This window comes from Thunnus maccoyii, chromosome 18, assembly GCF_910596095.1.
Source record: "Thunnus maccoyii chromosome 18, fThuMac1.1, whole genome shotgun sequence".
NCBI lineage: Eukaryota > Metazoa > Chordata > Actinopteri > Scombriformes > Scombridae > Thunnus > Thunnus maccoyii.
In genome coordinates this window covers 27,137,497-27,163,112 of record NC_056550.1, presented here as the reverse complement: position 1 = coordinate 27,163,112, position 25,616 = coordinate 27,137,497, and the positions used below count along the sequence as shown (strand labels likewise).

Below are 25,616 nucleotides of genomic sequence, written 5' to 3'. Positions count from 1 at the left end.
TTATATAGCACTTTTATCTGTTCATTGTTTGTAACCCTCATGTTTATACCACTTTCATGTTTCCTTTCATTTCTTTATTTACACATATGACATTTTTTAAAAAGTTATATAATTTGCCAGGGAACGTGAAGGAGAATTGGGAATATTATTCCAAGATATTTTTATCTGTTACATCGAGATTTCAAATTGTTAAAATAGACACTATTTATTTAAAGTAACTGTTTCTGGAAATGCAAGTTGTTTTAAATATTTCTAAATGTGTTTTTAATGCTCCATGCATTATAAACAAAATTCTTTTCACTTCCATTGTATTCTTATGGTAGCAGATGTTTCAAAGGTGAATATTTCAAAATAAAATCTATCCATCACGCAGCCATTGAAGATTTGACCAATTTATTTTCCAGGTTACAATGACAGAGTAACAAAATGCAATGTCATTTCCTTTTTATACAAATATATGAAAATATATTTGAACATACAAAATAAATCGGTTTGGTAACAGCTCGTAGAGCTCATTTGTAGCCCCTTGCACCATATCCATATCCACGGGGCCCTGGGCCATTGGGTTGGACTGGACGTGGTTTGATGGTATCAATGACTGTGATTCGACTGGGATCCCAGACGCAATACACCTCCAAATCACCCCTCAACAACCCACTCCTGGGAGGAATCCAGGCGGTGTTGTACACCGGGTTACATCTGGGGTCATGCCAGTTCTTCTGACGTGGGTGGCCCTCATAATTGATGGTGATCACTCTCCCCACATTGACCAAGACCTTAATGACGACTTTGTCATGCTCAGGGTGATCAACGGGATAGTAGCTAGCTTTCCTCAGATTCCTGCTGAGATAGACGCCTGGGCCGAGCATCCCATCTGGAGAACGGTGAAAACCTGAGGCCTGGATGGCTGCAGCATTTTCTCTGGTGGTGCCGTGGTACATGACATACTTTCTACCATCAACTGGCGCTGAGAAGCCCAGGAAAAACATCCCCACAGGTGGAGTAGAGTCATCTTCAGGCCACTGGTACATGTTGGTCTCAGTATCACTGTAGGAAAGAGATTTATAAGTGTAAAGACTTAAGAAGGATTCCATGCAAATAAACTAAACATCACTGCAAATGAAAATAATACAGGAATGAAACAATTCACCAAAAAAAGTTTCTAGTTTCCAGATTTGCTTCCATGTTGTGCAGCCCACTGAATATGCAAAGTAGTGTTTCCCCCACTGGAGCCGCCCGCGAGTTCCCGCTCGCCCCATAGACTTTACATTGTGATGATGTCACCGATTTTTAAATCGCTTTTCTCAGCTCGAGGAAAGTTTTACAAATATAAAACTTCCATGGATCAAAAATTCATAGTAAAAATAATGTCCCTGAATGTCATAATTGACCTTGTTGTCAACAGTTTTACAGTAGTCTCTGTTACAATGGTGGTCTATGGGAAAAATGCTTTCTGGGCTGCAGGGGGATTTTTCGCCTCCTACCCAGCTTTTATCATCCATGGCTCCACTGAGCAACTTTCATAGGAATGAACAGGGTGCCATCTTGAGTCTGGTATTCAGTTCTCCTTGATACATCTATAGTACAGCCTAACAGAGCTGCTAGCATGGCTGAAAACTCATAGTCTTGTATATGTTTAATGCTAATGTAACGCTCGCTCCTGCCGTTTCACATCAGAGGCTTTCTATATGCAAAACACTGAGAGCCTTTTATTGTAGCTGCTACAGAAAGTGTTGACATTGTTATGTCCAGCGTCTGTCTATTGAGGGTTTAAAGGAATAAAACAGGCAGGTAGCTCCCAGTCTGAAAAGTATAGCCAATGTGGAAGTGCCTTCGACCTGCATTCTTTCTAATGGCCAGCAGGGGGCGACTCCACTGGTTGCAAAAAGAAGTCAGATTGTACAAAAGTCTATGAGAAAATGACCCTACATCTCAGCTGATTTATTTACACTTCTGGCTACAAAAATCAGACACAGTGATGGTCAAATCCAAGATGGCGACAGTCAAATCACTAAACTTGAGGCTTCAAAAGAGTAGTCCCAAAACCAACGGGTGACGTCACAGTGACTACGTCCGTAATTTTTTAATGGTCTGTGGGCCAAAACTAAATATTTAAATACATAAATAATTATATCATTAAATGCTTAAATAAATGAATAAATAAATAATATAAAATGCATAACTGTAAATGACTAAATCACAAATTAAATGAGACATTAAATAAATAAATGTTAAATTTATTTGTGTTTTTATTTATTTATTTACTTATTCATTTATTCACACATGTATTTATCTATTTATAATTTTATTCATGTATTTATATATACTTTCATTTATACATAGTGTATGGTGGCCAAAAAGAACAAATGTGCTGCAACTAGAAGCATTTAGAAAACACGCTCTGCAAACACAACACATTACAGAAACCACAACAGAAGCGTTTCCAGAGGACACTTAAGAGTGATGAACACGTCAATAACTCATAAGCGAAACGTTAAAACACAAACGTAGTGAGGTAGACAACGAGCTACAGCCATATTTTCACCAAAACAAGTCGTCCTCCAAGCTGGTTAATGTGTTGTGTTGTGACATTTTCTAAATGCTGTGCATGTGTTGTCAAACTGATGAAGGTCTTTTCTTAATTTGTCTGTGTTTTGTCTATTTGCACGTGTCTTCTTAAGTTGCAGCATGTTTGCCCTTGTCGGCCACCGTGATGAATAAATGTGTCGACTTCATCCATCAAAAGTCAGCGGGCAGGTTAAAGCCTCGGACCGTGAATACAGCTTCATTAATTTCAGTGTCAGTTGGGGCCAATGTCTGCCATCTTGAATTAGGGAAAAACAGTAGATTAAAGTTCAACCACCAGTTGCAGAGAAGAGTCCGCCCTCTGACTTTTGATAGATGAAGTTGACACATATATTTTTTTTCGCTGGATAACTAAAGGTATATATAAATAAATGAATAAAATTATAAATATATAAATAACTGTGTGAATAAATGAATAAGTAAATAAATAAACTTATATACAAATTAATATATATATATATAAATTTAACATTAATATATTTAATGTCTCGTTTAATTTGTGATTTATTTATTTATGGTGACAATTAAGCATTCAATTATATAATATTCATTTATTTAAGTATTTTATTTTATACTTATATATTTATTCATTTACATAACCATTTAATTGTATAATTATTTATGTATATTTAGTTTTGGCCCTTAAAAACCTCCATACAAAACCCTCCATATTGAGCTGCATCATGAGGTTGACATTTCTAACCCTTTGGTGGCGGGTTCACAATTTTTCAAGTCTGTCTTAAAAAAAAAAAAACAGTCAGGAGCATTTGCCTCTACTGGCCCTGCGACATGTTGTGTAACTGGGATGCAAAAAGGCCACCTTCCTATATATACTGGTCAAGTGTGTGTCTGGTAGCACCTTCCTGACTTGCACTGTATTTTTCTGGATACAGAGTTGTATTTTATTGTTATCATTTTTATGTATTTTTACTACTATTATTACGACTTTTTTCTTTCTCTTTTTGTATGTGTTCATTCTTTGTCTCTCTGTGATTTGTGTGACCCTGGACGAGAGGATGTGGGAGCAGGAGGATGAGGATAACATATCGCATATGTATCCACATGTCAAGATGATTTTGTATAATGGAAAATACCAATAAAAAAAACAACAGTCAGGAGCCCAAATGAAACATGTGCAAAAATGTATTTAAAAGTTTATCAGAAGTTAACATGAAGCTCAGAGTCAAGTCAAATGTATTTATATAGCACATTTCATACGGCAGGTGTAAACTCCATGTGCTTAAAAACAAAAGAAAAAGAAAAGGTAAAGGTGATACATGCCAAAAACATTACATTAACAATACATATAAGATAAAAACATTTAAAACAAGGAAATATTATATATATAAAAACATATAAGGCAACAAATAAAACTAGAAGGTAAGAAGGTATTACAATAAAGAGAGTAGGATAAGAAGTTATTATTATTATTATTATTATTATTATTATTATTATTATTATTATCATTATTATTATTATTATTATTATTATTATTATTATTATTATTATTATTATTATCATTAATATTATTATTAGATTAATTCTCGGTATACTGAGGATACCTTTACTTGATGATCTCAGGAGTCTGTCTGGTGTGTATTCGGAGAGCATGTCAGTGACGTAGGAGGGAGCTAAGCCGTTCATAGTTTTAAAAAACAAAAAGTCAAATTTTAAAATCAATTCTTTGTTTTACTGGGAGCCAGTGGAGAGAAATTAAAATGGAAGTGATGTGTTTTGGTCATTCTGATTAAGTTGGACTTTATTAAGCACTTGCTTTGCCAGTCCAGCAAAAAGTGCATTACAATAACAATAAATAATTCAAATAATAATAATAATAATAATAATAATAATAATAATAATTCGGTCCAAATTAGTCAAATCAAGTAGATCTCTTTCAACGTTACAGTATTTTTAGTGTCAAAGTCCCTCTTTTTGTTACTATACTTCCACCTGCAGCTCAACAGGGAAACACTGTCCGAGGAAACACAAAGAGGGAATTTGATGCTAAAAAGACTGTAAATGTGTCAGATATCCACTTGATATGACTAACTCAGACTGCTGAAGCTGAATAGAAGCTTCACACAGACTTTTAAATGACTGTGTGGACACACTGTGGATTTTATCCTCCATCACTTCCATTGAAAACATATTTGAAGGATCTTTTAATATCCAGTATGAACAGGAGGAATGATTACAGCGAGGAAAACCTCTTTAACCGTTAATATTAGTGGCGTAGTTGATCCGTGATCCGTACTGATCGGCACTGTTCGGCACGCAGGTGAACCGCGGATTAATTGCAAAATGTAATGTCTCATTGGAGACAAAGTAAACAATCCCCTAAAGCTACAAGTCATGGACAGACAGCAGCAACGACCGAACCAGCATCTAACAGGTCCGAAGTGACATTTACAGGTATGTTTACATGCTGTTAAATGTGCTGCAGCGGTGAATGTTTGTTTGGTGGCTCGTTCAACAAGCTGCAGGACAAGACGTGTGTTCATGTTCATAAGTTATTAACAAGTTTTGATGATGTGGACACAGACTGTTGTTTCATTCAGTAGCATGTTTAAAGGAGGAAGGTATCATGCCTCATGTTGCAATGTAATTTAACAACTGAGCATTGAATATTTAATATATTTTAAGATTTTATTTAAACATTGGACATCTTTAATATTGTTTTCATTTAAGACCATGGGCAAAAGTTCCTTGCTGTGAGGGTTTTACAGATATGGAAAGCTAAATCATTTTTGATCCATGACTCAAATCTCTGATAGGCCTACCACTCGAGTTTTGTGATCCGTTGCACCCCTGGTTCATATGGACACCTGACTGTTGTTTTAAGACACACTTGAAAAAGTGTGAAACGTGTCATTTAACATTTCATCGTTAACGCTACTATCAGTTTTTTTAATTTTTAATTTTTCAAATATTTTGACTGCTAAACATCAGCATATTAATATTGTCACTGTGAGCATGTCAGACTAAAATTCAGGTGTTGTGTTTACTGGGTCCAAAAGTCATGATTCACATCTAAAGAGGAGACTCTAAACTGCTTGTAGCTCTTATAGATTGGTGGTCTGTAATATTATTTCATGTTAGTGTAAAAATACTCTTAATTCTCCTGTGGACACAGTATTTATAGGTGATGGTTCTGTATGGTAAAAAGGACTGCTTCACAATTTTCCAACTCTGACCTTATTAGAATGTCTTTTCCCATTATGTATAATTACAGCCGCACAGAGCTGCAACTCTTAGTAAAAAAAAAAAAAAAAGTTGCCTTCACTTTTCTTGTTATAACGAAAAAAAGCAGCTTCCCTTTCAACAAGAAAATGTTTCCCATCATAATGAGAAAATGTGATTTCCCTATTAAGAACTACTTTCTTGTATAGCGATCAAGTTCTCTCATAATTTTAGGTGCTTGTCTCATGACAAATACTTCTGATGGGCTCGGTTTTGCCTCGATAGAGACGGAGAGTGTCTGCATACCAATAAAAACCACATCCTGGTTGCTCAGTAAGAGCAGTAAGACTTGAATGATTTATTCAAACATTCATGCGGATCCCATTTTTATGAGATATAGATACTGTGTTACATCTCAAACACATTTCTTGATTCTTTAGTATTTTTTCTATTATGCATCTTGTTATGATGACTTGTTTTTCTTGTTAAAATGATAAAGATGATTTAATTTTAACGAGGCAGCTTTGTAACACATTGAATCAAAAATGTTATATAGAAGAAAGAAAGTTACAGTTGTGCCCAGAAGTTTACATACACTGGCAGAATTGATGAAATATTGACCAATTTTGGGAAAATATCACTGATCATGCTTAGATTTTTTCTTTTATTTAGGGACAGTGGTCAGGTGAAGCCATTTATTCTTACATAATTGTTTGAGCCTTTTTAAATCATAATGATAACAGAATGGCCCTGATCAAAAGTTTACACACACTTGAATGTTTGGCCTGATAATATACACACACTTTATAGTTTAAATGGCTATGAAGGGTAACTTGTTTTATTGTAATTAGTGTCTTTGTATAAATAGTTAATGATTTTCTGCACATTTCATCCAGGGCTTTACTGGATACTGACCCACGGGGAAAGCAAAAGAACTGTAAAACGACCTGCGAGAAAACACAGTTAAACGTTATAAATCAGGAAAAAGGATATAAAAAGATATCTGAAGATTTGAAAATGGGGCGACACGGTCGAGTTGCCAGAAAATCGCCATTACTGCTCCAACGCCATAAAACAGCCCACTTACAATATGCCAAACAGCAACTAGATAAGCCTCAAAACTTCTGGAACAAAGTCATTTGGAGTGATGAGATCAAAATTGAACTTTATGGTCACAACCATAAACACTGAATGGTACATATCTTGCAAATCCTGAGCCCTTTTGTTGTTATGGTGGCAGAATTACATTGCCGTATATAACCGTGTACACACTGTAACTACAAGCTTAAGTTTAGAGGAAATCTCTGTTCTGCTTCAGCTTTTTGCTGAGCTTAAACACAGATTTTAAAAGTTGTCAGCATGTTCTACTTATAAAAAGACCACGCTCTCTAACACGGTATATTTTGTACTTTCTGTAAAAACACAGACTCTTTAGTGAAAAAAACTGTTTGCGTTTCACGTACCTGTCTCCAGTCTTGTGTTGCTCCTCGAGTGCAGGCAGATTGGAAATGAATGTTCGCTTAGAAGTGGCTTATATAAAGAGCGTCAGGCTTTGGGAGGAGATCTCCAAAATGTGCATGATGTCTTCTTTCAGTTTCATTTCTCTTCTTGCAATGTTTTATGACTTTGGTCAAATAGGAAATATTTAAATGTGGGTGTTTTTTCGCCACAGCAGTGATGTGTTCTATCCTGACAGAGGTTTTAGAGCCTTAAATCTGAGTAGGGAATTCCAGGGACTTTCCAGGCCTCCCTGCTTATGTTTTTCAGACAAGAAAAAATAAAAAATAATGTCGCCCAGTTGCTCATATACAGTGACAGATGAGCTGCATAACAGTGGGAAACATTTAAACAAAAACATCACTATCGAGAAGAAATAGGTTTGACAAGTGAGAGAACACACCAGATTACATTCCTGTCATATTTGCTTAGGTTTTCATTCTGCTGGAGCAGCTGCTTCTCATTTCCATGACATAAAGCACCTTGTAATCTTTATTTGGTCCAGGTAATAATAATAAGGAGGGGGACGAGCAGGAGCTTGGTTAGCACAATGCATTACAGTCTATGGTTAACTGTGATAGTGCTAATGCTAACGCTAATTTTTGCTAGCGAAAAACAGGCTCAAAACCATTGTAACAAAATGTACTTACTGGAAAAAACTGAACATCCAGCTCCTTAGAGGGTCTTTTAGTACAACCAAATGCTGAACAATACTTTTTTACACAATCGTAATGTTACAATTAACTTTCATGAACTGAAAACACACTGAAATGGCGACAGCTACGGCTACACCTATACTGTGAATCTAGGGTTATGGTTACGTTACCTAACCATTATTGTTGCCGTGGTAGCGACTTGCCTGTGATGGCACCCACCTGTCACTTAAAGCGGCCATATGCGTCACTAGAGATTTATGTATAGGGGGGCTAAGCCTTTACCAGGGGCGTCCTGAGGGTAGGAATTTTCTTTTTAAATGGCCCCAAAATGTCTGTTTTTCATGAATTTTTAGAGTAGCAATAGGTGTAAAATCAACGGAGTAGATCTGTATTGTCATAGTTTTATATTCGGCACAGATCTAATATGACTTAAATGCTTTCCATCCACTTATAACAGGCACAGATCAAGCAAAGGTACTGAAGTCAAGGAATGCTATCTCCTCGGCTTATATCATAAAATTCAGCATTAATTTTAACTGAAAGCTTAAACTCCCGTTCGCTTTCTTCTTTATCACTAATCTCCATCAGACCTGCTACTTCAGCCCCGTCAGTCTCCTCTATCATCCTTCTCTCCCTCTCCTCGCCTGTTTTTAGCAACATGTTATTTTATTAAACTCAGATTTACAAGAACTCAAGGCTTAATGAGTGAGCAACCAGTTTAAATTTGTATTTGTCCGAACTGGCAAAATCTTCTCACCTGACTAGCCTTTAGCGGAGCTGCCGCCTTTTTTGAAGAAATTTTGTATATCCATCTACAGGTTGAGGAATTGAGGGATATAAAATTGCGTTATGATCAACACAATGTGACCTTTTCACTGATATTAACTGATTATAAACAGTAATCTATGCCTACTGATATGATTGTTTCAAAATACTTTAGAGGCATATAAAAGCAAAAAATGTAAAAGCAGTCAATATTATTTCTATATCTTTAACTCGCTCACATTTTGGCTGGCTGGCTCGTCAGCTAGTTAGTACAGCGGAGCAGCAGTGGTCAAGTGAGCTAGAAAGGGGATGAGGAGAGAGAGCAGTGGTAGCTGGTGAATGAGAGGAATAAAATGTTATTTACTGATTGATTCACAGCGGTTATAAATAAACACACCCACACCCCGCACCTCCACATCCCTGATAATGGTGCCACAGCCGCTAATTACAATATCATATGTGTATCATGGGAGTAAGGAAAAAAATAAAAATAAAAATAGTTATTGTAATCTTTTTTCCCTGTTGGGTCTCACTGGCCAACCACGTTTCAAGACTCTAAGAAACAACAGGAGTCCTCAAGAAACTCAGTCTCTCCAGAGTCTGTGGTTGTTCGCACCTAAGTGTGAAACTTTACCGATGGATCCAGGTTAACAAAACTAGAGACCCCCCTCTTCTCTTTCTCTTTTCCCTCACAATTGCTGCAGGAGCATCTCTCTGCTCTCTGGTGTGGCTGGCTCACAGCAGACACACACAGAAGGCGGCTGTGGCTCAGGAGGTAGAGCGGGTCGTCCACTAATCGGAAGATCGGCGGTTCGATTCCTGGCTCCTCCAGTCCACATGCTGATGTGTCCTTGGGCAAGATACTTAACCCCAAAATTGCTCCTGATGGCTGTGCCATCAGTGTATGAATGTGTGTGAATGCTTAGTTTCCTCTGATGGGCAGGTTGGGACCTTGCATGGTAGCCCCTGTACCCATTCAGCGTATGAATGTGTGTGAATGGGTGAATGTGATTCGTAGTGTAAAAAGCGCTTTGAGTGGTTGGAAGACTAGAAAGGCGCTATACAAGTACAGTCCATTTACCATTTACGGCAGAAGACGCAAGAGCCTGCCTAAGACGTGGTGACTTAGTTATCTAGTGCCAGCAGCTACCACACAAGTCTGCTGGCTGATTTAAAAAGCACAGGAGCCACAAAGCAGAGTCAGCAACACCTGCCTGAAGGACAAAATTGTAAAGTCTGCCATGGTACTACCAAATACTACTTCGAGTAGTCAGTATTGTCATCAGAGCCAATGAGTGAACCAACCAATACTCTTGGACATTCCTGAAATGGATTTATCATTTTAGGTGCCACTCTCTCTGCATCTCATCTTAACAAATTTACATCACTAACATTCCTGTTCTCACTAACCCCTACTTACTATTTCACTCTGTATCTTATGTTACTCTTGGTAAAGTTTTAGCCAACATCTTGTCACAACTTCAGTGGTTTCCGACTACTGTTACAGTCTCTACAGCAGATGGTACAGTGGGCCAATGGAAACACTGGATTAGAGCAGCAGCAGCCTCTCCCAGGTCCTAGTGCCCGGTGCTTTAGGTACATTGTGAATTTGGAGACGCAATGGCACAATTCAATCAACTTTAATGAAAAATGAATGAGAAAAAGTTATTGATGATTTAAACTAATAATGCACATTTATTTTGGGGGGGCTAAAGAAAATTTATGGGGGGCTAAAGCCCCCCTAAAATAGGCCTAGCAATGCCCCTGACAGTGGCTACTTTAGTGTTGATCAAGTGATGGGTTTTGGGGATGTTATTTATTACAAATTCAGACGAGGAGTTAAAAATCCCTGATTTAAGACCATAAAAGATATAAATAGAAAAGATAAAAATATACCCATCACACGGCAATTTAAGATTTGACCAATTTATTTTCCAGGTTACAATGACACAATAACAAAATGCAATGTCATTTCCTTTTTATACAAATATATGGAAATATATTTGAACATACAAAATAAATCGGTTTGGTAACAGCTCCTAGAGCTCACTTGTAGCCCCGTGCACCATATCTATATCCTGGGCCTGGGCCATTCCGTTGGACTGGACGTGGTTCGATGGTACAAAGGATTTCGATTCGATCGGGATCCCAGACACAATCCATCTCCCTCACCACTCCACACCCAGCAGGTATCCAGGCAGTGTCGTACACCTCGCCGTATCTGGAGTCGTGCCAATTCTTCTGGCGTGGGTGGCCCTTATGATTGATGACGATCACTTTGCCCACGTTGACTGAGACCTTAATGATGACTTTGTCATGCTCAGGGTGACCAATGGGATAGTAGCTAGCTTTCTTCAGATCTCTGCTGAGGTAGACGCCTCGGCCGAGTATCCCTCTTTTAGACCGCCGAAAACCTGAGACCAGGATGTCTGCAGCCTTTTCTCTGCTGGTGCCGTGGTACATGACAAACGTTTTATCATCAACTGGCGCTGAGAGGCCCAGGAAAAACATCCCTGCAGGTGGAGTAGAGTCATCTTCAGGCCACTGGTACATGTTGGTCTCAGTATCACTGTAGGAAAGAGATTTATAAGTGTAAAGACATAAGAGTAAAGAGCGAAAAAACTAAACATCACTGCAAATAAAAATAATACAGGAATGAAACAATAAGGACATGATTCAGAGACATATACTAATATTTAAGGTTCCTTTGACATTCAGTTCTTCCTGAGGAGCCCAGCTCAGCACAAAAAGACTAGAACAAGCAGAGGAAAACTGTTAGCCTAGCTTTATCAAAAATTAAACAAAACTAAGAGAGAGCCAAATGCTAATGTCAGCATGCTAACACAATGTCAATGCTAAAATGCTGATATTTAACAGATAGTTTAGTGTGTTTGCATGGTAACATTTCCTAATTAGCACCAAACATAAAAAGCTTTTCCTCTAGCCCCACCATGAGGTTCAAATTTTTGGTTTTTATTGAAATGTCTCAACAACTATTGAATGGATTGCTACAAAATTTCATACTCTGGTTTATGACCAAATACTGACAAAACTGACATTTGTCGTATCAGTTTTGCTGGGTTGCTGTTGAAAAAACTCAAGGCCAAACTTCTCTTTGTTGTTCAAAAATCAGGAGTCAAAGTTTCTGAGCAGCAAAAATGTACTTTAATGCCAGGCAATGAAGGAGAGCAATACAGTGTTCATAATAGACCAGCCCGTTGCTCTGAGGTTTCTAGCCTCAGGGCGTAGTCTTTTATACCCTTGAGACTGCATAGGTCACGCCTTGTGTCTATCCTCTTCGTACTTGGCCAACCACACCACTATTATTTTTTTTACGTCACCTGTTGTTGGCCCAAAATCTCTGAAATAGGTTTTGACCCGAGCTGGTTATATCTGGCATGACCAGTTCCATCCAGTTATGCTCTTTTATTTTTTGTAACTGCTAAGGATCATATCAAACCATTATTGCCAGAGCTTCCCCTGGCTCTGTCTCTCCATTGCCATACTTGCCTCCTCACACCCCCCTCCTTTCCCACAGCCACTCTTTTTTTCCTTTTTTTCTTTGAAACACTGAGTTTGATACAAACACATTTCAAAGTGAAGTTTAACACAAACATACTCTCCAGTTTATCCAGTGCATTAAGTGAGATTCTTTTAACATTTTTGTGCCCTTTCATTGATTATATGTGGTCTGTGAGGTTATATATTCATTATAATGACAATTCAACACACTACTACTTATTACTTATGATACTTGTCATAATCATTCTGCGCCATTAGGTTCTTTTCCGTTTAGCAACTCATGAGTCTTTATAAAATTACACCACAAATTCCCATCAGCCTTAGCTGTACTTTGTGTTTAGTGCTAATTAGCACTTTGGTGTGGAAAGAGGCCTTTTTTGTGTTTTAGCAACATCTTGCTTATGAGTTATTGACATGTTGAACACCCTTAATTGTCCTCTGGCAACACGTCTCTTGTGGTTTCTGTAATGTGTTGTGTTGTGGTATTTGCAGCACCTTTTCTAAATGCTGCGCAGGTGTCAAATTAATGAAGATATTTTCTTAATTTGCTTGTGTTTTGTCTATTTGCATGTGTCTACTTAAGTTGCAGCACGTTTGCCCTTGTCGGCCACTGTAATAGTGCGACTTGCCGCAGCAAAATAAATAAATGTGTCAGCTTCATCCATCAAAAGTCAGGGGGCAGGTTAAAGCCTCTGATTGGTGAATCAACAGTATTACAGACCCATATAAACTTAGCACAAAATGTAAGGAAATTTGTGTTTGGTAGATTATTTCTTTGTTGTAACAATGCTTCTTGGCAATAAATCATATACTGTTGGAAAGCCTGTTTATTTCCCTTTTAAATGGTGCCACATTTGTGAGGAACATGCATTTGTGGGATGAGCAGCAGAGCTGAGTATGTGGGTTGCGCCCATGAAAAATTTGCCAAATCTTCTCTGCCAATGCCAAACAGCTTATTCTAACATTGACTCTTGTTTGGTGTTTGGTGGACTGGATGATTGAAGTAAGAAGAAATAATTTATTCATTTAACAAACAGGAGCCTCAGTAGCGTGTGGAAGAACCATACACAGCCACAACAGCATTTGTCGCAAGTCAGCCAACGTGGTTGTGTTGGTCACTCTAGTACGAACAGCACGCCCAAGCTGATCCCACAAGTGTTCAATGGGGTTGAGGTCAGGACTGCTGGCAGGCCATTCCATCCTCTCCACTCCCAAATTCTGGAGGTAGTCTCTGATAAACCCCACAAACCGACAAATGCTGGTTGAAGAATGGGACGCCATCCCACAGCAGTGTGTGATCAGGCTGGTGACCAGCATGAGGAAGAGGGGCCAGGCTGTTGTGGCTGTGTATGGTTCTTCCACATGCTACTGAGGCTCCTGTTTGTTAAATGAATAAATTGTTAAATTGTCGATGTTAATGTTACAGTCTTTTTAATGGCAAAGTTCCTCTTTTTGTTACTATACTTCCACCTGCAGCTCAACAGGGAAACACTGTCCGAGGAAACACAAAGAGGGAATTTGATGCTAAAAAGACTGTAAATGTGTCAGATATCCACTTGATATGACTAACTCAGACTGCTGAAGCTGAATAGAAGCTTCACACAGACTTTTAAATGACTGTGTGGACACACTGTGGATTTTGGCCTCCATCACTTTCATTGAAAGCACATTTGAAGGATCTTTTAATATCCAGTATGAACAGCAGGAATGATTATAGCGAGGAAAACCTCTTTCACTGTTCATATGGACACCTGACTGCTGGTTTAAGACACACTTGAAAAATTGAGAAACTGTCATTTAACGTTTCATCTAACGCCACCATCAGTTTTTTCAATTTTTAATTTTTCTAACACTTTGCCTGCTAAACATCAGCATATTAATATTGACACTGTGAGCATGTCAGACTAAAATTCAGGTATTGTGTTTACTGGGTCCAAAAGTCATGATAAACAGATAAAGAGGAGACTCTAAACTGCTTGTAGCTCTTATAGATTGGTGACCTTAAAAATACTCTTAATTCTCCTGTGGGCACAGTATTTATAGACAATGGTTCTGTTTGGTAAAAAGGACTGCTTCACAGTTTTTCAACTCTGATCTTATTATAATATCTTTTCCCATTATTTATAATTACAGCAGGACAGAATTGCAACCCTTAGTAAAAAAAAAAGGTTGCCTTCACATTTCTCGTTATAACAAAGAAAGCATCTTCCTTTTTAACAAAAAAACTCATCATAATGATAGAATGTGATTTCCTGATTAAGAACTACTTTCTCATTATATTGATCAAGGTCTCTCATAATTTTAGGTGCTTTTCTCATGACAAATACATCCGATGGGCTTGGTTGGTGTCTGCCTACCAATAAAAACCACATCCTGGTTGCTCAGTAAGAGCAGTAAGACTTGAATGATTTATTCAGACCTTCATGAACATCCTATTTTTATGAGATACAGATACAATGTTACACCTCAAACACCTTTCTTGATTCTTTAGTATTTTTTCTATTATGCATCTTGTTACGATGACTTGTTTTTCATGTTAAAATGATAAAAAACATTCAATTTTAATGAGGCAATTTTATGACACATTGTATCAAAAAATGTTATATAGAAGATAGAAAGTTACAGTTGTGCCCAGAAGTTTACATAGCCTGGCAGAATTTATAAAATATTGACCGTTTTTTGGAAAATATGACTGATCATGCTTAAATTTTTTCTTTTATTTGAGGACAGTGGTCAGGTGAAGCCATTTATTGTTACTTAATTGTTTGAGCCTTTTTTAAATCATAATGATAACAGAAATCATCCCAAATGGCCCTGATCAAAAGTTTACATACACTTGAATGTTTGGCCTGATAATATACACACACAGGTTTAAATGGCTATGAAGGATAACTTGTTTTATTGTAATTAGTGACTTTGTATAAATAGTCAATGAGTTTCTGCACATTTCATCCAGGGCTTTACTGGATACTGACCCATGGGGAAAGCAAAAGAACTGTAAAAGGACCTGCGAGAAAACATAGTTGAACGTTATAAATCAGGAAAAAGGATATAAAAAGATATCTGAAGATTTGAAAATGGGGCAACACGGTCGAGTTGCCAGAAAATGCCAAACAGCACCTAGATAAGCCTCAAAACTTCTGGAACATGGTCATTTGGAGTGATGAGATCAAAATTGAACTTTATGATCACAACCATAAACACTATGAGTGGTACATATCTTGTAAATCCTGCCAGGGTATGTAAACTTATGAGCACAGCTGTATATTACTTTATATATTATAACTGAGCCCTTTTTTTGTCATGGTGGCAGCATTACATTGCCGTATATAACCATGTACGCACTGTATCTACAAGCTTAAGTTGCACGGTATTTTTTGTACTTTCTGTAAAAACTCTAGTGAAAAAAACAAAGTGTGTGTTTCACGTACCTGTCTCCAGTCTGTTGTTGGTCCCCGAGTGCAGGCAGATTGGAAATGAATGTTCGCTGAGAGGTGGCCTGTATAAAGAGCGTCAGGCCTCAGGAGGAAATCCCCAAATTGTGCATGATGTCTTCTTTCAGTTTTACCACAGCAGTGATGTGTTCTGTCCTGACAGCTAATAGCATCAGAGGTTTTAGGGCTTTAAATCTGAGCAGGGAATTCCAGGCCTCCTCGGTTATGTTTGCCCCAAGAAAAAAAGAAAAAGATAAAACTGTTGCCCAGATGCTCATATACAGATGAGTAACAGATGAGCTGCATAACAGTGGGAAACGTTTTGACAAAAACATCACTATCAAGAAGAAATAAGTTTGACAACTGAGAGAACACACCAGATTACATTCGTGTCATATTTGCTTAGGTTTTCATTCTGCTGGAGAAGCTGTAAGCTTTTCATTTCCATGACATAAAGCAGCTTGTAAACTTTATTTGGTCCAGGTAATAAAGATAAGGAGGGGAGGAGCAGTAGTTAAGATTTAGACTAGGAGTTAAAAATCCCAGATTTAAGACCATTAAAGATGAAGTGTGTATGATAAATATGAAGCCAGCAACCAGGCTACAAATGTAAAAATGACATGTCATGGTTTTACAAGGCGTTATGTGCTGGACTATTTTAATATTTTGTTTTAGGAGGTGACAGTGGTGGATATGTTATGTTAACCTTTTGGTATAACAGCCACAAATTGTTAAAATAGACACTATTTATGTGAAAACCTACAGCGAGGTGGATTATTTAGAGTAACTGTTTCTGGAAATGCAAGTTGTTTTAAATATTTCCAAATGTGTTTTTAATGCTCCACACATAATAAACAAAATTCTTTTCACCTCCATTGTATTCAGATGGCAGCAGATGTTTCAGAGGTGAATATCTCAAAATAAAAACATACCCATCACACAGCCATTTAAGATATAAAATTATTCAGGATTTATTTTCCAGGTTACAATGGAGTAACAAAATGCAAATATAATTTCCTTTTTATACAAATATATTAAAATATCTCACATGTAGCCTTGTGCACCATATCCATACCCATAACCATATCAATATCAATATCCATCCAGGTTGGACTGGACATGGTTCTACACGATACTAAGGATTTTGATTCGATTGGGATCCCAGACACAATGCGTCTCGAAATTGCTCTTCACCATTCCACTCCAAGGAGGTATCCAGGCGGTGTCGTACACCTCGCCGTATTTGGGGTCGCGCCAGTTCTTCTGACGTGGGTGGCCCTTACGTTCGATAGTGATGACTTTCCCCACGTTGACCGAGACCTTAATGACGACTTTGTCATGCTCAGGGTGACCAACGGGATAGAACATAGCTTTCTTCAGATCTCTGCTGAGGTAGACGCCTGGGCCGAGCATCCCGTCTAGAGAACGGTGAAAACCTGAGGCCAGGATGGCTGCAGCATTTGCTCTGCTGGTGCCGTGGTACATTTCAAAAGTTTTACCATAAACTGGTGCTGAGAAGCTCTGGAAAAACATCCCCGCAGGCAGAGTAAAGTCATCTGCAGCCCACTGGTACATGTTGGTCTCAGTATCACTGTAGGAAAGAGATTCATAAGTGTAAAAACTTCAAAAGGATTTCATGCAAATAAACTATACTGCAAATAAAAATAATACAGGGATGAAACAAGACAACTAGGACATGATTCAGAGACATGTAGTAATATTTGAGGTTAATTTGATGTGTTGTTCTTCTAGAGGATCTGTTTAGCCTAGCTTCGCACAAAAAGACTGGAACAAGCAGAGGAAAACTGTTAGCCTAGCTTTATCAATAGTGAAATGAAACTGAGAGCTAAATGCTAATGTCAGCATGCTAACATGCTCACAGTGTCAATGCTAACATGCTGATGTTTAACGGGTAGTTTAGCGTGTTTGCATGGTAACATTTGCTAATTAGCACCAAACACAAAGTGCTTTTCCTTTAGTGCCACGATGAGGTCAACATTTTTGGTTTTTAGTGAAATGTGTCGACAATTATTAAATGGATTGCTACAAAATTTTGTACTTTAGTTTATGACCAAATACCTACAAAACTGACATTCCCATCTGCCTTAGCTGTACCTTGTGTTTAGTGCTAATTAGCACTTTGGTGTGTTTTGCTATACCACACCAAACTAAGCTGGTGAACATGGTAAACATAATACCCTCTAAACATTAGCATGCTAGCATTCTGGTGTTAGCATTTAGCTCATAGCCCCTGCTGTGCCTAAGTACAGCCCAAGGCCCCAAGATCAGCACTGTGCTGTGAAGCCAGTTTGATATAGTGGCTAAATTGTGTTATTAGGAATTCTGGGTCCATAGAAGCAGCTGTAAAACAGTGGATTTTTTTTTTTTTTTTGACATCACAGCCCCTGCAAAATGACTTGTTCCATTATCAGAATTCATCCAACAACATTTGGAAGTCACATACTCTATGGGCCTAAACACGCATAAGTTGTATTTTATTGTTATTATTTTTATATATTCTTACTAATATTATTACTATTATTATTTTTTTCTCTCTTTTTATATGTGCTCATTCTTTCTCTTTCTGTGATTTGTGTGACCCTGGATTAGAGGATGTGGGAGGATGATGATAACAGACCGCATATGTATCCACATGTCAAGATAACTATATTTTTGTATAATGGAAAATACCAATAAAAGAACAACAGTCAGGAGCCCAAATGAACAGTGAAGCCTGTTTTTCTTGCTGTAATCATTCCTCCTGTTCATACTGACCATTAGAGGATCCCTTCATAATGACCTTACAATGGAAGTGATGGAGGACAAAATCCACAGTCCTCCTTCTGTGCAAAAAATGTGTTTAAAAGTTTATCTGAAGCTAATATGAAGCTTCAGCGTCCAAATGAGTCAAATCAAGTAGATATCTTTCAATGTTACAGTCTTTTTTACTGCCAAAGTCCCTCTTTTTGTTACTATACTTCCACCTGCAGCTCAACAGGGAAACACTGTCCGAGGAAACACAAAGAGGGAATTTGATGCTAAAAAGACTGTAAATGTGTCAGATATCCACTTGATATGACTAACTCAGACTGATGAAGCCTCATATAAACTTCACAGAGACTTTTAAATGACAAAACGGTGGATTTTGGCCTCCATCACTTACATTGAAAGCACGTTTGAAGGATCTTTTAATATCCAGTATGAACAGGAGGAATGATTATAGCGAGGAAAACCTCTTTCACTGTTACTATGGACACATAACTGTTGTTTTTAAGACACACTTGAAAAATTGAGAAACTGTCATTTAACGTTTCATCTAACGCCACCGTCAGTTTTTTCAATTTTTAATTTTTCTAATACTTTGCCTGCTAAACATCAGCATATTAATATTGTCACTGTGAGCATGTCAGACTAAAATTCAGGTGTTGTGTTTACTGGGTCCAAAAGTCATGATACACAGATAAAGAGGAGACTCTAAACTGCTTGTAGCTCTTATAGATTGGTGGTCTGTAATATTATTTCATGTTAGTGTAAAAAAAACTCCTAATTCTCCTGTGGACACAGTATTTATAGGTGATGGTTCTGTATGGTAAAAAGGACTGCTTCACAGTTTCCCATTATGCATAATTACAGCAGCACAGAATTGCAACCCTTAGTAAAAAAAAAAAAGTTTCCTTCACTTTTCCCGTTCTAACAAAAAAAGCATCTTCCTTTTCAACGAGAAAATGTTTCCCATCATAATGAGAAAATGTGATTTCCTCATTAAGAACTACTTTCTCATTATAATTATAAAGTTCTCCCATAATATTGAGTGCTCTTCTCATGACAAATACATCCGATGGGCTTGGTTTTGCCTCGATAGAGACGGAGAATGTCTGCCTACCAATAAAAACCACATCCTGGTTGCTCAGTAAGAGCAGTAAGACTTGAATGATTTATTCAGACCTTCATGAACATCCTATTTTTATGAGATACAGATACAATGTTTCACCTCAAACACCTTTCTTGATTCTTCAGTATTTTTTCTATTATGCATCTTGTTACGATGACTTGTTTTTCATGTTAAAATGATAAAAAACATTCAATTTTAATGAGGCAATTTTATGAAACATTGTATCAAAAATGTTATATAGAAGATAGAAAGTTACAGTTGTGCCCAGAAGTTTACATTGCCTGGCAGAATTTATAAAATATTGACCATTTTTTGGAAAATATGACTGGGGGACAGTGGTCAGGTGAAGCCATTTATTCTTACATAATTGTTTGAGCCCTTTTTAAATACCTGCCATGCATACCAATAAAAACCACATCCTGGTTGCTCAGTAAGAGCAGAATTTCAAGTTAGACTTGATCGATTCATTAAAACATTCGCGCACATCCCATTTTTATGAGATACAGATACTGTGTTACATCTCAAACACCTTTCTTGATTCTTTAATATTTTTTCTATTATGCATCTTGTTATGATGACTTTTCATTTTAGTGATGCAGTTTTTAACATATCAAAACGGTTATATAGAAGATAGAAAGTTACAGTTGTGCCCAGAAGTTTACATAGCCTGGCAGAATTTATGAAATATTGACCATTTTTTGGAAAATATGACTGATCATGCTTAAAAGTTTAGTTTTATTTAGGGACAGTGGTCAGGTGAAGCCATTTATTCATACATAATTGTTTGAGCCCTTTTTAAATCATAATGATAACAGAATGGCCCTGATCAAAAGTTTACATACACTTGAAAGTTTGGCCTGATAATATACACACACAGGTTTAAATGGCTATGAAGGGTAAGTTTCCACACCTGTAACTTGTTTGATTGTAATTAGTGTTTTTGTATAAATAGTCAATGAGCTTCTGCACATTTCATCCAGGGCTGCTCTGACTTTACTTGCTACCAACGCCACAAAACAGTCCACTTACAATATGCCAAACAGCACCTAGACAAGACTCACAACTTCTGGAACAAAGTCATTTGGAGTGATGAGACTGTATACGCACTGTATCTACAAGCTTAAGTTGCACGGTATTTTTTGTACTTTCTGTAAAAACTCTAGTGAAAAAAACAAAGTTTGTGTTTCACGTACCTGTCTCCAGTCTGTTGTTGGTCCCTGAGTGCAGGCAGATTGGAAATGAATGTTCGCTTGGAAGAGGCCTATATAAAGAGTGTCAGGCTTTGGGAGGCAAGGACACGAATTTGCATGATGTCCTCTTCAGTTTCGTTTCTCCTCTTGCACTGTTTAATGACTGTTGTCAGATAACAATTGTTTTGAATGCTCTAAACAGGTTTGACCACCACAGCAATGATGTGTTCTGTGCTGCCAGATAGTGGCATCAGAGCCTTTAGGGCCCTAAATCTGAGCAGGGAATGACTTTCCAGCCTCCCTGCTTATGTTTTTCAGACAAGAAAAAATAAAAAAATAATAATGTCGCCCAGTTGCTCATATACAGTGACAGATGAGCTGCATAACAGTGGGAAACATTTAAACAAAAACATCACTCTCAAGAAGAAATGGGTTTGACAAGTGAGAGAACATACCAGATTACATTCCTGTCATATTTGCTTAGGTTTCCATTCTGCTGGAGCAGCTGCTTTTATTTCCATGACATAAAGCAGCTTGTAAACTTTATTTGGTCCAGGTAATAATAATAAGGAGGGGGAGGAGCAGGAGCTTAGTTAGCACGGTGCATTACAGCCTGTGGTTAACTGTGATAGTGCTAATGCTAATGCTAATTTTTGCTAGCAAAAAACAGGCTTAAAACCATTAAAACAAAATATACTTACTGGAAAAAACTGAACATCCGACTCCTTAGAGGATCTTTTAGTACAACCAAATGCTGAATACTTTTTTACGTGATCATAATGTTATAATTAACTTTCATGAACTGAAAACACACTGAAATAGCGACAACTACGGCTACACCTATACTGTGAATCTAGGGTTATGGTTATGTTACCTAACCAATATTGTTGCTGTGGTAGCAACTTGCCTGTGATGGCACCCACCTGTCACTTAAAGCGGCCCTCCCCTAAATTATGCATGACTTTAAGCCTTAATAAAATTTAAATGGGTGAGTTATTCAAAAATTCACACCTAGTACAGTTGAACGGGGAAATTAGCTACAGAGACCAAGACTGTTTTTTGTACCAGACTTTAAACATGTTTATTTCTGCTATAAAGTCGGTATTGACTCGCTTATGGAGCCTCAAGTGGCCATTCGATGAACTGCAGTTTTTGTCACTTCCGAGTTGGCTTCATTTTTCAGCCCTGGAGATTGCCGCTTGGATAAACCATAGTATAATATAACATAGTGGCTACCTTAGTGTTGATCAAGTGACCAGTGTTGCCTAGTATACCGATACTCCCGGTCATTTTGGTGGTTATGGCCTTGATATGAGGTTACCAAGATAAGGATTCTTGAAGCAGAACACCATCGTGTAGATTGCACATTAGTTATGGGGATGTTATTGATTACAAACTTAGACGAGGAGTTCAAAATCTCTGATTTAAGACCATTAAAAATGACGTATGTATGATAAATATGAAGCCAGCAACTAGGCTAGGGTTAATTAATGTTGTTTGTTTAATCCGTACAAAAAAGTAAATGTAAAAATTACATGTCATGGTTTTACAAGGCGTTATGTGCTGGACTATTTTAATATTTTGTTTTAGGAGGTGACAGTGGTGGATATGTTTTGTTATTGTTAAAATAGACACTATTTATGTGAAAACCTACAGTGAGGTGGATTATTTAGAGTAACTGTTTCTGGAAATGCAAGTTGTTTTAAATATTTCCAAATGTGTTTTTAATGCTCCACACATAATAAACAAAATTCTTTTCACCTCCATTGTATTCAGATGGCAGCAGATGTTTCAAAGGTGAATACCTCAACATAAAAATATACCCATCACACAGCCATTTAAGATATAAAATTATTGAGGATTTATTTTCCAGGTTACAATGATAGAGTAACAAAATTCAAGTATCATTTCCTTTTTATAAAATATATTAAATTATCTCACATGTAGCCTTGTGCACCATATCCATACCCATAACCATATCCATGTCCATATCCATATCCATGTCCATGTCCATGTCCATATCCATGTCCATGTCCATATCCATATCCATATCCATATCCAGGTTGAACTGGAAGTGGTTCGATGATATTAAGGATTTTGATTCGATTGGGATCCCAGACACAATGCGTCTCGAAATTGCTCTTCATCATTCCACTCCAAGGAGGTATCCAGGCGGTGTCGTACACCTTGCCGCATCTGGGGTCGCGCCAGTTCTTCTGACGTGGGTGGCCCTTACAATCGATGGTGATCACTCTTCCCACGTTGACCAAGACCGTAATGATGACTTTGTCATGCTCAGGGTGACCAACGGGATAGAACCTAGCTTTCTTCAGATCTCTGGTGAGGTAGACGCCTGGGCCGAGCATCCCGTCTAGAGAACGGCGAAAACCTGAGGCCAGGATGGCTGCAGCGTTTGCTCTGCTGGTGCCGTGGTACATGGAAAACGTTTTACCATTAACTGGTGCTGAGAAGCTCTGGAAAAACATCCCCGCAGGCAGAGTAAAGTCATCTGCAGCCCACTGGTACATGTTGGTCTCAGTATCACTGTAGGAAAGAGATTGATAAGTGTAAAGACTTCAGATTATTCCACGCAAGTAAACTAAACATCACTGCAATTAAAAATGATACAGGAATGAAACAAGACAATTAGGACATGATTCAGAGACATTTACTAATATTTAAGGTTCATTTGATGTGCTATTCTTCCTGAGGAGCCTAGCTTAGAGCAAAAAGACTTGAACAAGCAGAGGAAAACTGTTAGCCTAGCTTTATCAAAAGTGAAATGAAACTAAGAGAGAGCTAAATGCTAATGTCAGCATGCTAACATGCTTACAGTGTCAATGCTAACATGCTGATGTTTAACGGGTAGTTTAGCGTGTTTGCATGGTAACATTTGCTAATTAGCACCAAACACAGAGTACTTTTCCTCTAGCCCCACCATGAGGATCTCAACAATTATTGAATGGATTGCTACAAAATTTCGTACTCTGGTTTATGACCAAATACCTACAAAACTGACATTCCCATCAGCCTTAGCTGTACTTTGTGTTTAGTGCTAATTAGTACTTTGGTGTGTTTTGCTATACCACACCAAACTAAGCTGGTGAACATGGTAAACATTATACCTTCTAAACATTAGCATGCTAGCATTCTGGTGTTAGCATTTAGCTCATAGCCCCTGCTGTGCCTAAGTACAGCCCAAGGCCCCAAGATCAGCACTGGGCTGTGAAGCCAATTTGATATAGTGGCTAAACTGTGTAATTAGAAATTACGGGTCCATCGCGTGATGCACACTGGCCCAAATAGTATTTTTCACACACAATCAGTGGAAAAGAAGCAGCTGTAAACCAGTGAATACATTTATTTTGACATCACAATCTACGCAAAATGTTTTATTATCAGAATTCATCTGACAACATTTAGAAGTCGCATATTCTATAGGCCCAAAAATGTAGAAGTTGTATTTTATTGTTATTATTTGTATTTATTTTTACTACTATTATTACTTATTCAGGAGCCCAAATGAACATTGAAACCTGTTTTTCTTGCTGTAATCATTCCTCCTTCTGTGCAAAAATGTATTTAAAAGTTTATCTGAAGCTAATATGAATAAAGAGTGTACATGCCAAAAACATATAACATTATATTAACAATATATATATATAAACATATAAGACAACATATAAAATTATAAAGTAAGGAGTATTAAAGTAAGTATTATTAAAAAGGAATAACAATAATAATACTGATTCTAAAATGAAGGTTTTACCCGTTAACTACACACTTTAAACCTAACTTAAAGCTTGTGATAAAAGCTGATTTAGAGATTAATTCTCAGTATAGTGAGGAGACCTGTACTTGATGATCTCAGGAGTCTGTCTGGTGTGTATTCAGAGAGCATGTCAACGACGTTCATAGCTTTAAAAAACAACAAGTCAAATTTTAAAATCAATTCTTCGTTACTGGGAGCCAGTGAAGAGAAGTTAAAATGGAAGTGATGTGTTCACACCTTTTAGTTATCAAGCGTTTGTTTGACAAAGAGGGAATTTGATGCTAAAAAGACTGTAAATGTGTCAGATATCCACTTGATATGACTAACTCAGACTGCTGAAGCCTCATATAAGCTTCACAGAGACTTTTAAATGACTGTGTGGACACACTGTGGATTTTGGCCTCCATCACTTCCATTGAAACCACATTTGAAGGCTCATTTAACAGCCAGTATCAACAGGAGGAATGATTACAGCGCGGAAAACCTCTTTCACTGCTCATACGGACACCCGACTGCTGTTTATAGACACACTTGAAAGATTGTGAAACTTTCATTTAACATTTCATCGTTAACGCCACCATCAGTTTTTTTTCAATTTTTAATTTTTCTAACACTTTGCCTGCTAAACATCAGCATATTAATATTGTCACTGTGAGCATGTCAGACTAAAATTCAGGTGTTGTGTTTATTGGGTCCAAAAGTCATGATAAACAGATAAAGAGGAGACTCTAAACTGCTTGTAGCTCTTATAGATTGGTGACCGTAAAAATACTCTTAATTCTCCTGTGGACACAGTATTTATAGACGATGGTTCTGTTTGGTAAAAAGGATTGCTGCACAGTTTTCCAACTCTGACCTTGTTAAAATGTCTTTTCCCATTATTTATAATACCAGCAGCACAGAACTGCAACCCTTAGTAAAAAAAAAAAGTTGCCTTCACATTTCTCGTTATAACAAAAAAAAGCGTTTTAACAAGAAAACGTTTCTCATCAAAGTTTGTGTTTCACGTACCTTTGTCCAGTCCTGTGTTGGTCCCTGAGTGCAGGCAGATTGTAAATGAATGTTCGCTTTGAAGCAGTTTATATAAACAGCTTCAGGCTTTCGGAGGAAATACCATAAATG

General features: G+C 37.5%; 1 protein-coding gene across 1 annotated transcript; it reads right to left on the bottom strand.

Moving 5' to 3' along the window:
* Window positions 1-379: 379 nt before the first annotated feature.
* On the bottom strand, window positions 380-25,388 carry LOC121883964. The gene is made up of 8 exons (XM_042392418.1): window positions 25,351-25,388; window positions 22,664-23,266; window positions 22,044-22,056; window positions 17,724-17,845; window positions 16,768-17,231; window positions 15,638-15,725; window positions 10,735-11,253; window positions 380-1,047 (listed from the first exon to the last, which is right to left on the bottom strand). Exons 1-8 carry the CDS (start codon window positions 25,371-25,373, stop codon window positions 513-515), a joined length of 2,367 nt encoding a protein of 788 aa, XP_042248352.1. The 5' UTR covers window positions 25,374-25,388; the 3' UTR covers window positions 380-512.
* Between the last annotated feature and the right edge of the window lie 228 nt (window positions 25,389-25,616).

What these genes read in the sequence shown, in the direction of transcription:
- LOC121883964 (XM_042392418.1), bottom strand. Translation starts at nt 25,373, where the DNA reads ATGGGAAAAGACATTTTAACAAG. An exon ending in CAACAACAGACTGGAGACAG is followed by an intron (nt 11,254 to 15,637) that starts GTACGTGAAACA and finishes TCTTTCCTACAG; the next exon opens with TGATACTGAGACCAACATGT. An exon ending in TATGGTGCACGGGGCTACAA is followed by an intron (nt 1,048 to 10,734) that starts GTGAGCTCTAGG and finishes TCTTTCCTACAG; the next exon opens with TGATACTGAGACCAACATGT.